Source organism: Thermobia domestica, chromosome 9 (genome assembly GCF_964235325.1).
Source record: "Thermobia domestica chromosome 9, izTheDome1.hap1.1, whole genome shotgun sequence".
NCBI classification, from domain to species: domain Eukaryota; kingdom Metazoa; phylum Arthropoda; class Insecta; order Zygentoma; family Lepismatidae; genus Thermobia; species Thermobia domestica.
In genome coordinates this window covers 167,940,996-167,957,996 of record NC_137462.1, presented here as the reverse complement: position 1 = coordinate 167,957,996, position 17,001 = coordinate 167,940,996, and the positions used below count along the sequence as shown (strand labels likewise).

The 17,001-nt window shown below is 34.4% G+C and overlaps 1 protein-coding gene across 1 annotated transcript in view; it reads left to right on the top strand.

Moving 5' to 3' along the window:
* LOC145661080 (immunomodulatory peroxidase-like) overlaps positions 1-17,001 on the top strand; it is a 56,505-nt gene that overhangs the window by 18,212 nt on the left and 21,292 nt on the right. Inside the window, exons 6-8 of the mRNA XM_081726521.1 lie at positions 4,567-4,707; positions 8,787-8,888; positions 10,678-10,809. Of these exons, the coding sequence (XP_081582647.1) occupies positions 4,567-4,707; positions 8,787-8,888; positions 10,678-10,809 (375 nt within the window). The remainder of the gene's footprint in view (positions 1-4,566; positions 4,708-8,786; positions 8,889-10,677; positions 10,810-17,001) is intronic.

The following is a 17,001-nucleotide window of genomic DNA, read 5'->3' as shown; positions in this document are numbered from 1 at the left end:
TTTAAACGTACAGTATATGTATATCTTAATACATATATATACAATTCTCCAAGTTTTTTCGTTTTGTTCATGAAATGGTTATCAATATTTGTTATCAAATGTAACAGAATGCAAAAGAGAGAAAGAATGGAATACAGACTCATTGTTGACAACAATGAACTAATGCAGTCTGAATTTTCCACTACGGTATCGTTTCCCCCCTCCCCCGCGCATTTCTTTCTTTCTTGGTGAGGGAGTTTTGTACATTTTTATATTGACGTGTGGTTTAACACTACTTCACTTTCAAAGTTGTCTTTGCTGCTAAGAGTGCTTTCATGTTTGATCTTAACGGCATTATACCCAACTAAGACCAGAAGTTTAGTTTGTGATCAGTACAATGGCGTCAAGAGGACGGCGTTCGTGTGTTAACTCACCAAATAGTTTTTGTTATGTGTGTGGCCAGTTTGTAGTTAAAGGACAGTGTAGATCCATTACGCCATGGGTGAAACTAGCATATTATATATATTTCGGATGTCGTGTGGGAGATCAGGACAAAACTTGGGCACCCAACATAATTTGTGCGTCGTGCTACGTCACTTTACTTGCATGGACCAAAGGGAAACGGAGGTTCATGAAATTTGCTGTACCAATGGTGTGGAGAGAACCCACCAACCCTCTGGATGATTGTTATTTTTGTCTCACAGTAGTTAAGGGACATTCTAAAAAAAGCAAATACACAATAAGTTATCCCAACGTTAAATCCGCAATTAGACCTATTCCGCACGGGGATGAACTTCCACTTCCCGAGCCCCCTACCAACTGGGAAGAGATATGGCCAAAAGACTCTGATGATGATCATGACCTTGATGAACCATCGACATCAACATGTACATCCAAGGATCCAACGTTCATCCCTGACTGTGTTCGCGAGCCACATTTCATCCGGCAATGTGAACTTAATGACCTAGTCCGTGATTTGCAACTGACAAAACAAGAGGCGGAACTTCGGGAATCAAGGCTCCAGCAGTGGAACTTATTGGATGCAGAAACGAACATATCAGTGTACAGGAAAAGGCATGTTCAATTTTCAAGCTATTTCTCAATGCAAGATAATGTGTGCGTATGTACGGATATAAATGGGTTGATGGCGGAGCTAGGAATTCCTTACGTTCCAGAAGAATGGAGGTTATTTATCGACGCGTTAAAGGTCAGCCTTAAAGCTGTCCTTTTACATAATGGAAATAAAAAAACCTTCTATACCACTTGCGCAGTCAGTGAAGATTAAGAAATCGTATGACACCATGTCAACTTTGCTAAATCTTATAAACTACAAGGACCATTGTTGGCAAATATGTGATCTCAAGGTAGTTGGTATTTTATTAGGACTGCAGTGCGGTTACACGAAGTACCAATGTTTTTTATGTTTATGGGATAGCCGAGCTGATGACAAACATTATGAAGTGAAGGAATGGGAACCTAGAGTGAATTACGTACCTGGAGAATGCAACGTCAAATACGCTCCTTTGGTAGATCCTAATAAGATATTACTACCGCCACTTCATATCAAGTTAGGACTTATGAAAAACTTTGTCAAAGCCATGGACACATCTGGTGAAGGTTTCAAGTATTTGCGAGATAAGTTCCCTAATCTGAGTGATGCTAAGATTTCAGCGGGAGTGTTTATTGGTCCCCAAATTAGGAAATTAATGCTTGATGATAGCTTTGACAGCAAGTTAAACAGTGCTGAGCTAGCTGCCTGGACAGCATTTAAGTGTGTTGTGCGCAACTTTCTGGGCAATAACAAAGCTGAGAGTTACACAGAAATCGTACAGGACATGATACAGAAATACAAGGAGTTGGGTTGTAGGATGTCTTTAAAAATCCACTTTTTGCACTCCCACCTCAGCTTCTTTCCTGCTAACCTAGGTGCTCTCAGCGACGAACAGGGGGAAAGATTCCACCAAGATATAATGGCAATGGAGAAAAGGTACCAGGGACGATGGGATCCTTCAATGATGGGGGACTATTGTTGGGGTATTGTTAGAGAATGCAACATTTCTTACAAAAGAAGGAAGTAGTGTACGTTTTTGTAACCCAATGGAAGTTTCATATATTGTGATAGTTTTGATTGTCTTTTCATGACCTTTTGGTACATTTGTATTATTGTTTATTGTAAATTGTCACACTTGTAAATTATATTGTATTATATTTTATATATGTGTTTGTGGTAATAAAGCAAAACGTTTTACCTCAACTTAAGAGAACTGAAAGCATTACTATAAGGTGCAATAAACAGTACACACAGTATACATACAAACATATTTATTTCTCTAGAAAGAATAAAGCGATTATTACGAAACTTGTAGGGTTTGTTAAATATGAATCAAAGTATACTTAGGTATAATTTCTATGTTAGTATATGCAAGGGGACAAGATCTTGGGGTGTAAAATAAACGAAAAGGGAAATTTTTGAGGGATTTTCCCGAAAATCCCTCTGTTACGGGAAAATAGTACGTGATGGAGAAAAACCGCGTGCATATTCGAATTCAGCGCAAAAAGTTCCTTTAAGAACAGGTATTTCCTTTTATGTAACAAAACCTTTGTTAACTAGTGTTATCGTTAGTGATTGGTGTGATTGTAAGTATATTATCACTATAAATCAGCAGGGAGTGAATCGAAAAGAAATAAACGAAAAAATAGTGAAATCTCTAATATCGAGAAAAGAGCCGGACCGGGGGTCCGACTGGTGGTTCAAGTGGATAGTGCTTTTGAAGTGGATTTTCAAGCTCTCTGTGAATATATAATTAAAGCCTTGGATTTAGTATTTGTAGATTTAGTGTCGTATTTACTCGCGAGATTTTTCAGAGTAGAATTTTTGTGGTGGACAAGTCGGAGTTTAGTGAAAGGTTTCATTGCTGGACATTTTCTCTTTATTGCCAGCTATTAGTGGGATTTGTCCATTTATAGGCTTCCTATTTTTATACTGTTCATTTTCTGAAATTACTTATTTAACCGGATTTTTTAAGAAAACCTTGACTGGCTCTAAGCCGATAAATTGTCCTAATGCTAGATTTAAGAATTTCAGAATAAGTAAAACAGATGGTTCCAGGTAAAAGTAAATGACAAATCTAAAGAATGAAGGTAAAATAAGCAATCTACAACGAGGTGAGTGTCTATTTTTGTTATTAGTTAATACAGTTCCATTGAGAAAGAGAAAACGGTTAATCTTTTGCTTCTTTTGATGTATTTTCTTTCCCTCCCGGATTTTGTGGCGACTATTTAAATGGGGGATTGAAGAGTATAATCTAAGACATACTAAATACAGTGATACAGTATTTCGATATAAATATTTTTCACTTACAGCTTGAAGTTATTTCTGTATTTTGATAATTTGCGTTTAGTCAAATATTTCGTTGAATTGAGTACGATTATTTTTCGCTCCAGCTCCAGTTGTCAAATGATTAGTTATATGATAGTCAGATGTTTTTATAGAAATTGTACTGCAACATTTTTAAAGTAAATCGTTAAAATTGGACTATAAATTAATAGAAATTATTAGAGGACTGTATTGTATTGTTTAAAATTAAATTATATTAACTGGGAGTTTGTCGAAATTATCCGTATATTGGATTTTCATGAAGCTGAAAAATATTTCATAAATAGGAATTTTTTGGAATTTTGAACTAACGTGAGAAAATTTGAGATTATTATACAGAGTAAATTTCAATACTTTTTCGTAATTCTTTGGATTTTGATTAACTTAAAGTTTAAACACTTGTGTTTGATTCGTACTTTTGAAATTCAGAAAAGAATTGATATTCAGATATTATTGTCCTATGAACGATTTGATCTGAGATTTCGCGGAATATAAATTGCAGATGACGTATTATTATCTGATTACTTCGAACTTTTGGATTCTTCAAACAAAAAGATTTTAACGCATTCTAGATTTTATTTGTTGTTATTTCATTTTTGTATATATGCGTTATTTAAAAGCTTTAGCGTATATACACTACCGTATTATTGTTTGAATAAAAATTGTTAGTTAAAAATTAAAAACTTGTGTTTGATTTGTTTGAGTAGTTTAATTACATGAAGAAATATTGGATCATTTGGTTGACATCCTACGTGGTGGCTTTGTTAATGGGAACCCCGCCAGCAAGTTCATTCTGCCAGGTTTTTTGTAACTGAATCCAAATTGACAATTTTGAAATTATCATTTTTTGTTTACACACACACACACACACACATATATATATATATATATATATATATATATATATATATATATATATATATATATATATATATATATATATATATATATATATATATATATTGTTAAAACTCTTGGTTTGGAATCGCAGTGATGGAGGTAGGCGGATATGACGTTACAATATTTGCCTCCAACATTGATTTTTTTTTTATAAAACAAAGTTCAGGACAAAAGATATTTGTATATGATCTACAGAAATTTTTAGTATCAGCAACAGTAGCAGCAGAAAAGGATCAGACTTTATTATAATAGTTTGAACTGCTATTATAAGTGGCAATTTAAATATATATTTGTAAATATTCTTATTTCAGATCTTCAGTGCTGCCAGGTTCAAAACGCAACATGTTTTCCGATTGCACTCCCAAATGAAGATCAATTTTTCAGCACCCGTACAGTCCCACAGTTTTGTCTTGATTTTACACGATCAACCCCGTTTTGTCCGCAGTTAAGACGTAAGTATTCTTTTTTTCCCATAATAAATAACATTAGTATTGAATAATTTTGAAACTTTTATCAAATGGAAAGTCATCTATTTGAAATAATCTCTGATATGTAGAATTCTTTCCTTTGTTCCAAACAGAAGTATTGAAACTTTTAATATGTATGTTTATATACAGAGTCAAGTATTAACTTTTTAGATGTAACGTCATTTTTGTCGCCAATGAGCCGAATAATCAAATTGTGTTTTAGAGCGTGTAATGGTCAGACACCCAAGATTATCTGAATTTATTCCATACAGGTCTCAAACTTCTTTACTGACAAACAACTTAGATAAAACTCTCAGTCTAAATCCACACTGCAAGTGGCTTCCTTCAGAGAAGATACTGTTTGATCACTGAACCAAGGAATTAGTAGAAAAAGTACACTTTAACCTCTATCGACCCAAAAATCATCTACAACTCGAATTTCAGTGAATCCTTTTGTAACATTTTACTTTGAGCTTGAATACACAAAAAATATTTATTTTTTCAAAATATTTGTATTAGCGGCCTTCTGACGCCATGTAGCGTATGTGTTACAGTGGGTCGTAATGATAGTATTCCCAAGTATTTATACATTCTGCTAAATAGTAGTATCGTAAGCGTTTTACACGCTTTCATATTGTAATATTTAAATACATCCATTTGGAGTTATAGCTGGTATACTCCTACAATAAATATTATTTTCAGCGTTTACATTAAACTTTAGCCATTCCGTGTTTACATTAAACATTTGTTTATTAACTTTTACATATGTATACATTATATGTTGGTGACAGCATGTTGAGATACTCATCAAACTTTAGAAGAAGGCGTTTCTAGGTCTGAAAGCTCCTGAAACAAGTTCGGTTGGCATCAGGGGTAAAAGTGAGGGGAAACGCGGAAGGACGCCTTTCCCTCACTTCCAAAAATTTCTATGGTGTCCCCTCACTTCCAAAAAACATTACAATTAGGAAAGATAGGCACGAAGGAGAGCGTGACCCCATCCGTTACCCTAAAATTTTCAGAGTCACATTTACTTCTGTTGCCATTGAAGCATAAGCTTATCTTACAAATTGTACATTGCACGTATGTGAACTCTGTACATCCCTTCAGTCTGCATCTAGAAAAAGATACCTCTTTCAAGTAGTCTCGCATGTGTAAACATGATCTTTTTTTGGAAGTTCTTCTGGTGGCAATGGTGTAATCGTGTGTGTTCTCTTCCCTCTCGAAGTAGTGGCAGATGAATTTTGCTCTGTTTCAGAATTTTAATCAGTTTCTTCAATTTGTAGGGATGTAGGTCTCTTCTCATTGGATATATCAACTCTTGAGCAATTACCATTCTGAATTCAAAGCAACCAAGAGTATCTTTCTTTGTCAATCTGTTAGATTTGGCAACTGCGATGTTCAAGCCATGAGGCAGCAAGTGAGAAGTCAAAAAAGTGGTGGATAACTCTAACTGTCCACTTATTAATAATTGCTAGCATAGCATACTTTGAAATAACTCTGTTCAAGAGATCAAACCCACCGATGTTGTTGTTGTAATGCTTTATCGTCTTGCCGCCTATTTGTCTTCTTCATCCTCCGAGCAGCTTTCATTCTCATTTTGGCTCGGGATGTAATCTTCATCAGCATCACTGATTTCAGGTAGTTAAAGATCAGACATGTTCCCATCAATAATATCCAAAAGATCTGGTATGTCAGTATCCGACACAATTTTTAACAAAGAAAAATTAAATCTGCCAATTTCTCTGCGACTGCAGCTAGCGCATCCTGCACCCTGTATTAATATTAGGAAAAACTATTAATAACTCTTTCAATTTCCTTCCAAATTATACTAAATGAACTTTAACTTGACATTAGCTAGACAAATAATTATATTTATACATATGAGTTCAAGGAAAAATATTGCAGTTTAGTGGCATGAATGAAATATGCCTATCAACACTACTTTACTATGTAAAATAGTCGCTAGAACCCAATGTGCAGCTGCGCTACATACAAAAAAAGTAACAAGATGCAAAATCTATTTCTGTCTTATTACACCAACAATCAATTTCTACATATTCTACGTTTTATATTTTCTTTACTTCATAATAAAATAGGCGAGTTTTGCAGAAAAATAATTAATTTACCTTCTTTTTCTTCCCCAACAGGAGACGTGCTTCCGATACCATCCTTACAAACTCATCATTTCCCTACAACTGCACACTTTCTTGAAGAAAACATGACTGACGCGTTGCGTTGTGTGTAGCAAAGGCATTACAACTAGTCATTCGTACAACCAAAGCTTAGGTCTTTCATTTAAAAAAAAAAATCAGATATAGCATATATGCTACAAATGGTCGATAGAGGTTAATGTATCGTATTTATTATATTCAGTGTAAGATACATGTACAAATTACATCTTGGTGTGGGCCATGTCAGAAAACATATTGTACTTAAATAATAAATATTACCTTAGATAATCAATGGATTACAATATATTCATAGGCGCCGACTTTTATTTATATTTTTCAATAAATACTCCACTTCAGTACTTCTAAGATAAATCACACGTCTAATACTCTAATTTTTATAATAAACCCAGTAGATCAGTGCGTCACATACTGGGAGGCTGTCCCTTAGAGGCATAAGAGATTTTTAACTGGACACAGGTGACTGAAATAAAAGGAACTGGATTTTTTTATAACCTGCAAAGGCGTAAATTTTATTTTTTAACCACAATTATATAAACTTCGTATTGGACAAAACTCAAAGTAAACATTGAGATTTTGTTTTCCTATTTCAAATGTGTTTAATAATATCGACCACTGTTTCAACTCAATATTTTACATTACATCGTAAATTAAATAGATTATATTCATTGGTAAGTCCCACATTACATTATCTATTTTCTTCACGGTATAAAATATGTAATTCCGATATTAATTCCAACTCAAAAATCCAATGATGCTAAGCTCATTAAAAATCCCCAATGCGTACTGCAACTCTAGAGCATCCATGTAATCGGTACCTATAACCCTACTATCCACACGAACGTGTTTAATTTGTAAGCACTGGTAAAGTTTCTGAGCAGTAAAGGAATAATGAAAATATGCAATCAGAGTTTGTTCGCGCAAACATTTGGTTCGTGTTGAGAAGTCTCTTGGGAAGCAAGCAGAAGGGAAGTTTTTTTTTTTTTTTTTTTTAGTGCAGCTCCATTTTGTATGCCGAAGACTATAATTCATAGACCTTTTATTTTAGTTATATTAAAATATAACACGTCTAGGGGCCAGTTGGGGACAGGCTTAGTCACCGGAAGGGCTACTGATCCCCTTGCGTCGTCGCTGGTTTTGAGCCTGGAATTATTGGGTTGATGCGTAGAGATTGGCAACAGTGAGATGATGATTCCTTAATTTCTTAGCCATGTTCTTATGTCTGTATTCCTCAGTGGTGGGCAACTTTGAGACAAAATAATTCAGTTTGTTACCTCTTGTTTCTCAGAAAATACTTGTCTGCCAGTTACTTCTTTCCGAATGTGTTTCAATTTATAAACTATGCTCATAGTTCATTTACAATAATAATAATAATAATAATAATAATAATAATAATAATAATAATAATAATAATAATAATAATAATAATAATAATAATAATAATAATAATATAATTTCACTAATAACAGTTTGAAAAACAACTTTTAAAATAGAGACGAGAAAAATCTTTTCTTAAATCTTGTGTTGTTCTCCTGGGCATTCTGCTGGGCAGTTTTTTTCCCTACGTACATATGAAAATACATAGAAAATAATAAGTTAAGGGATTACATTGGAAGTTGCGAATTACAAATAGGAATACGACGTGTACAAAAACTGTGCAATTATGAATTCATTATGTATGTACTGTACTTGCTTATTAATTAATATTTCTTTGATAAATTAAACATTCTGACTTCCTATGATGTCAAAGACCCATATCCTTAATCGAAAATACAATTAATAAAGATGTTTATTATTTATATAAAGATAGTTTATGGAATAAATATTTTAAGAACTGAGATAATTAATTATTCATAACTGTTTCTTCTCATCTAGAGATTCGGGAGCAAATGAATGCTCTAACATCCTACATAGATGGATCCCAGATATATGGAAATACTGAAGAGAAGGCAAGGCAACTGCGAGCTTTACGTGGAGGTGAGTACTTTTAAGTATTGTTAGAAATAGTTCGTGCTTTATGAAACAGGCTTCACAAACAGCAAATACAATATCTCGCAAACCCTATTTAATTTAATCTTTGTTGACGGGTACTAGTTTGTTTAGTATCGTTCTATTAATTAAGTTCAAGTAATGCTTTACATATCTCAATATTATTGATACTGTACTATGTATTTCAGCACTTTTTAATCTTTTTTTTAGTAAGTTTCATAAAGAAATAAATATAGAGACAGTCATATTAAAAATATTGACTTTATAGGTTTCAGTATTTTGAAAGTATTGTGAAAAAATATTCTGACTTTCAAGGTATTCTATAGACTGATGTAACATTTTTTTTTCATTATGTGTTCTGCTTCTCCTTTTACTTCAGCCAATTCTATTCGTTCAACATCTCCAATGGATAGCAAATTGTAAACAAATTTAAAATTTTCCATCAACAATCAGTACCTGGTAACACTGATTACTTTATTTCATAGCAATTTCTAACCGCTATATTCTTCAATATATTATAATGAAAATTGTAGTATTATTTTTATTTATTTATTACTACAATTTTTAGTAATATTTGTAGTAACCAAATGTATATGCTCGTTTTTCGTACGAGGAAATACATTTATGAAAAGACATTTGATTTATCCTAGGCTACAAATTTCAATGAGAATATAATAATAAAGATCCAGGACATACTGTTCTTGGCAGACATTTTGAAACACTCTACTCTCCCTTAGAATACGCCCTTTAATCATAGTGACATAATAAAAGATCACTTGAGGCGGGTATTATCTTCCAACAGTCTGTAATTGACCCCTAAAACGATAGATTTGGCAAAAATCTAAGCCATTTTTGATGTTTTATTTTTCACCCCTTCTCACTTCAAATGCTGATGGAAACTGAACTTGGAATTAAATGTCATCTTGAGCGTCACTGTATACCTTAGCGACCCCTAAAAATATGAATTCTATTATAATATCTGTCACATTTAATTATTTTTACACGTTATCCTTTTCATCCTCATTCTAAGGTGCAAGGGGTATCTTAACCCGACTGCGTGCTGGGGTGAAATCTCGAAAATTGTGGATTCGAAACTAGTATCTGTCGTTTTGGATTATTTTCACATCCCATCTTATTTCCACCATTCTAGGTATTATAATGAGCGTAAACTTCGACTTAAACGGCATCAGAGGTCATTGCAGATTGGAAGTCATGTGTACCAAGTTTGGTTGAAATTGCTCCAGTCATTCTAGAGTTGTGCTGAAACATACATACATACATATGCATACATCCATTTTTATATAATATATTCTCTTGCTTCACGAACATTAGGTTGAATTACCACAATCTCCTATTGCATCTCCTTCCTAAATCTATCTTTATTGAACATTTGTGGTCAATTCTGGACCTCATATTTCGCAGCGGTATACCTCCTCCAACCTTGCTAACCGAACTCAATGATGCACAGCTTGACAGTTGGTATAATATTATTCTAGAAACCATTCCGAACTTTCGTTCGTCAATTCTACGATAAATCAGAGCTATTCTATTGACTAACGTTGATCTCACGCCGTTTTATCCAGGCAAGTTGTATTTTCACTTGATATTTTTATTATTTTGACAACTATTGTATAACCTTTATAAAATATTAACGTTTTATTTCTGAAATGTATTTTTATGGAGTAATCTTTCATTAATAACTTTTATACATAAAAAATTAACTATGGAAGTCAAGAACTGAGCAAAGTTTTCAAATAAATTCTTATTTTACTTTTAGGATTGCTAAAAACGAACAATCAATTTCCAAATTTGCTTCCTTCTGAACAACAAATTACTGGGCGAAGAGGTGACTTCGCTGCCGGAGATTCAAGGGTTACCGAGACACCAGGATTAGCTGTTATGCATACCAGTAAGTCTGTTATTTTTAATTGACACTATTGTAAACTCAAATAGTACTTATTGCTGTTTACGAGTCAAAGTATCGTGAAACCAGTTAGTTAACTAAAAAGTTATTAATCAAAAGTAAATTCGCTAAATGCTTGTTGAGATTACTGCCAATTCCAATTTTAAATCTTAATTTTTAGTTTGTTCTTACGACAACATTAGTTCTCTTCTAACAACTATGACAACAACACCGTAAACAGTAACGAACTATCTTCCAGTGACGTCACACATCCAGCGACTAATACCAGTTTGAATCGCAGCATATATGGTGCCCGCTGTATCGGAAAAACAGTTACAATTTGTTATTCCTGGAAGATAGATAGACTATTAGTTATTTGTTTAAATATGGATAATAGAAGTGATATGCTTTTGTTTCCAGCAAACTGTTTCACCTATCAACACCTAATTCAGAGTATTTGTAAAAGTCTGGTTTGAATTATCTAACAGTTACAAAAATGATTTGTATGTTAGAATCAAACTTAAGACAGAAAAACAATGTGTTTATTTTAATTGTATAACTAAAGCTGAATTTACCAAAGATTTGCAAAGGAAATTAAATGATGGTCGATCTGATGTTTCAAGATACAAAGGCTTGAAAACACCTGTTTCTTTTTAAATGAATGTTTCCCACGTTTTTCTTTACCTGGCAAATTTTGTTTTATTTGGAATGTTCAGTTTATTTTCCTATTATTACACGAAAAAGATTTTTTAACTATTAAATCCTGAAGAAAATCATGAAAAAATCCTTAGCTTCGGTGTATAATCGTGAAATGTTAAATCTGATTAGAAAACAAAACAGTGTTAACAATAACTGTTCTGAAAATGTAATAACTATGAATAAACGTAAACGTGAAACAAAATTATCATTTAAAATTTATGAATAAACAAAAACTTCCTTATTTTTTTAATGAAAAAATTAAATTCTCGGCAACATTTATTGATGCTTTTAAAATTCAAGGGCGAGAGAGTTAAAGATATCCGGAAGTTTCTCATTTCAAACATTTTTGACACGGTATAAGAGTAAAGAAAGTAGGAATTCTGTGAATAATGTAGTTTTACTACCGTGTTAAACTAACATCATACACAAAACAGCGTTTGTGGCTTTAATTTTGTACACTGGACTCATATTAGGTTCTGACAGACCATCTGAAGCTCAGGATGAAGTGTTTCCCGAATCAAGAGGAAAATGCAAGTTAAATGTTGTTCCAAAACGATAATGACTTTGCACCTGTTTCGTGATTTATTTCCTGCTAATCTGAATTTAGGTAACAAGTAAAACACGTATAACAAGGTGTATAACTTCCAGGCACTAGGTAAGATTACGGATAGCCAACTAACACTATACATAGGATATGGTAGGTGCCATAACTTACACTTGCTGGCAACAATTGAATGCCAGTGTGAGAACCAATCAAGATTGCCAACCCTGGACTCAACATGGGAATCACAATATATAATGTTGTAAACGTGGGTAACGTGGGTTCCTGTCACCACGGCATGGCGCGTCCTCAGGTTGCGGATCGAGGAGAAGGCCTCTAGATATAGAGGTTAGCTGCGAATATACTGAATAAGCAGTCGCGGACAGACGACTAGGAGTGGTCCTCCAGCTTGGGGGTTTGGATAAGGCTAACACCCTCATCCTGTAAAAAAAGGTACTTGTTCAGAAACATTCACAAAAGCCTCGGACAAGGACTGATAACTTGGCACGACATCAGCAAAAGAAAATGGACATGAGATTTGGAACATGGAATATTAGAAGTCTTTATAGAGCAGGCGCGTTAAAATCTGTAACGAGTGAGTTAGAGAAATACAGGATGGACTTAGTAGGAGTTCAGGAAGTTAGGTGGGAAGGAAATGGATCTGAGAATTCCGGAAATTTTACGTTCTTTTACGGGGAAGGAAATAAAAATCACCAGTTAGGAACAGGGTTTTTCGTTCACAAACGAATATTACCAGCAATTAAACGGGTTGAATTTGTTACTGACAGACTTTCTTTTTTTACTCTTAAGGGACGGTGGTGTGATATTATTGTTTTAAATGTACATGCTCCAACTGAAGATAAGGGTGACGATATAAAAGATAGTTTTTACGAAGAAGTGGAACGGATATTTGACCAACTCCCGCGATACAATATGAAGATTCTATTAGGGGATTTCAATGCGAAGGTAGGACGAGAGGATATTTTCAAACCGATTATAGGGAACGAAAGTCTGCATAAGGAAAGTAATGACAACGGTGTTAGACTCGTGAACTTTGCAACATCCAAAAACCTAATCGTAAAGAGTACAAAATTCCCACATCGCGACGTTCATAAATACACTTGGACATCACCAGACGGAAAAACACATAATCAAATTGATCACGTTTTAGTAGATAGAAGAAGACAATCTAGCATAATTGACGTCCGGTCGTTTAGAGGGACTGATTGTGACACTGATCACTACCTGGTAGTAGCGATAATACGGGAGAGATTATCGTTGAATAAAGGTAATATTCAATGTCCGAAAACAGAGAGATTTAATTTAAAGAAATTAGAAGAGAGCCAGGTAAGAGAGGAATACCAGACTGAAGTTTCGAATAGATTCGCGGTTTTAGAAGACTCGGAGTGCACTAGTGTAGAGGATACTTGGATTGAAATTAGAGATAGCATTAAAAGTTCAGCAACAGAAAAATTGGGACACGCGGAAATACGTAGGAACAAACCATGGTTCGACCAAGAATGCATTAAACTAGCAGAGAAGAGAAAACAGGCAAAATTACGGTGGCTACAAAATCCGAATGAAATAACTACACAAAATTTCGCAGATATCAGGCGGGAAACTTCCAAAACTTTTAGAACAAAGAAACGGGATTTTTTGAAAGCTAAAATTAAGGAACTTGAAGATAATAGTAAAAATAAAAATATTCGGGACATGTATAAGGGGATCAGCGAATTTAAGAAAGGCTATCAACCTCGTGCTTATATATTAAAGAAATCTGACGGAACAGTTCTCATCGATACGGATAGCCTCTTAAATAGATGGAAAGATTTCTTTGACGATTTGCTGAACACGCAGCCAAAAACTAATGTGCGTGGAGAAAAGGAGATACACACCGCAGAACCGTATATTCCAGAACCCAATCGAATAGAAGTGGAAGCCGCTATAAAGAAATTGAAGAAACACAAATCTCCGGGTGTAGATGAAATTCCGGCTGAGTTAATTTTAGCTGGAGGCGAAAAATTGTGGAACAAGATACACAAACTCATTCTCCTTATCTGGATCAAGGAAGAATTGCCACAAGAGTGGAAAGAATCAATCATTGTTCCAATTCACAAGAAAGGCGACAAAACTGACTGTAATAATTATCGAGGCATTTCTCTTCTATCAACATCCTATAAAATCCTTTCAAATATTCTGTTAGCAAGATTGACCCCATACGCAGATGAAATTATTGGAGATTATCAGTGCGGATTTAGACGAAATCGATCAACTATCGACCAAATATTTACCATTCGCCAAATACTCGAAAAGGAGTGGGAATACAATACCCCGGTACATCAACTATTTATTGATTTTAGAAAGGCTTACGACTCGGTTAGGAGAGAAACATTATACAACGTTCTTACAGAACTTGGAATACCGAGAAAGCTAATTAGATTAATTAAGATATGTTTAAGTGAATCCCAAAGTAAAGTCCGGGTAGGAAAATTTTTGTCTACGAGCTTCCACGTCGAAAATGGCCTGAAACAAGGAGATGCGTTGTCGCCATTATTATTTAACTTTGTGCTGGAATACGCCATAAGGAAAATCAAAGATAGCAACCAGGGCCTAGAGTTGAACGGCATTCACCAGGTTATGGCATATGCTGATGATGTAAATTTAATAGGGGATGATAGGAGAACAGTAGAAATAAATGCAGAGATCTTATTAAACGCTTGCAGGGACATGGGTTTAGAAGTAAATGCAGAGAAAACTAAATACATGAAAGTGCGTCGGGACCGTAATACGGCAAATTGTGGAGGCGTTAAAATATTAAATAATGCTTTTGATAAAGTGGATACTTTCAAATATTTAGGATCAATATTAACAGACGAAAATCATATTCACGAAGAAATTAAATGTCGACTAAAAGCAGGGAATTCGTGTTACTATTCGGTTCAAAATCTCTTGTCGTCGCGAATTCTGTCGAGGAATTTGAAGCTTAAAATATATAAAACGATAATCATGCCTGTTGTTCTTTATGGTTGTGAAACATGGTCGCTTACTCTGAGGGAAGAACATAGACTGAAAGTATTTGAGAACAGGATCCTGAGAAGAATATTCGGACCCAAGAGGAACGAGAATGGGGAATGGCGGAAGCTTCATAACGAGGAACTACATAGTTTATACGGTTTACCGAACATTGTTAGGGTCGTCAAGTCTAGGAGGCTTAGGTGGGCAGGTCATGTAGCTAGAATGGAAGAAAGTAGAAACGCTTTCAAAGTCTTGACTGGTAGACCCATAGGAAAACGACCATTAGGAAGACCTAGGCGCAGATGGGAGGACAATATTAAGATGGATCTCGCAGAGATAGGAATACAAAGTAGAAACTGGATGCAATTAGCTAAGGATAGAAGTCAGTGGAGAGCTTTTGTGAACGCGGCACTGAACCTCCGGGTCCATAGACCATAGAGTTAGTTAGTTAGTTTTTATAATGTTGTAAACACACTTTCTTAAAAGTGTAGAATCCACTGTAGGGGAACAAAAGTGGGATTTGAATAAGAAAATACAAAAAGAGAAAAAAGTTAAATTTTCCGTTTTTTTCTTTTCAAAGTCTTTAAAAAGCCTTTTTTCGGCTCTGAAGACATTATAGTTAAAACTTCTTTCCCTGCAAAGAGAGAGTAGAAACCAGTAGAAACTCTTCAAGCAGACGAGCTTTTCCAAGATGAAACAAGAAATTTTGATTCCTCTTCAAAAGTGGATGAGATAAACGTTTTCAACGTTATTTTAGATACAGAAATTCAGCAATTAAATTATTGATTTATTTACAATGAAAATCTGATAAAGAACAGTTCTTGACCAGATCCTACCTCTTTCCATGTTGTTTGCTTTAAAGAATAATATGATTGTGTTTCCAATACCCTAACTAACTACTATAAACTGTTAAGAGAACAAATTAGAGAGGAACTGCTCCAATTTTCTTGTCATTATACGGGCAATAATCAACCAATATGGAAAAAACATATTATAAGCAATGCAGCTGACAGCGAGCAATATGATCCTAGAAGTTAAAAAGAAGAAAACGAAGAAGAGGAAGATACTGACGAGGAAGGTCCATAGACCGTGAGAGTTAAATTTTGATGAAAATTAGTGACAAGATTCAGTTCGAGTTGCTAAGTAACGTAGTAATAGTCACTCGATGCGCAAATGCTTCGTTGAGCTGCTACACCGGCGCCATCTTGAAATTCTGTAGGCAATGTCCAAGAATACCCTTTTAGCACAAAAATGAAAAAGCTTTTGATATATCTGACTTCAGTATTGTAAACCAATGAAAATCGTCTATATGTGAGAGTACTTCCAGTGCATTACCGCTATCTTGAAAGGCGCCATATTGAATCGTCGTCAAATATGATAAACGGCAAGGGGGTCATGTGGGGTATCAAATAGCACTGGAATTTACTCCTAAATTCATTTCCGTAACCAAAGTTTAGATATCTGTTTTCACTTCAGAGTTAAGAGCTCTCTCGCTCACCGGAACATACAAAAGCTGAGCAAGTAAAATTTGTGATATGAAATGCGGTCGTGCAAACACTTGCATGATTTTAACTATTGCAATAGTAGTTATTTGATCTACAATAGCCACTATACCAATCAGATCTTGAGACTAGTGAGAGATATCGTTAATTAAATTGAAATGCCTGTAGTGAAAAATGGAATAGCAGCACTGTAACAAATTATACCTATTTCAAAATCGCTATATATATGAGTCTGTGTGTGTTGCGATTATGCATAGCATTTAAATGCTGTAATATAATGTAGGTGGAACGGCACATATGGTTTTAAAGAATCTGTCTTGAAGTTATTAGAAAATTAATAGTAAAAATATTAGAAAAATAATATAAACTATTGCACATAAGCAAATATTAACCTACTAACCTTTTGCTCTTCAATTGTGATGATGGACATGCAAAACGTAG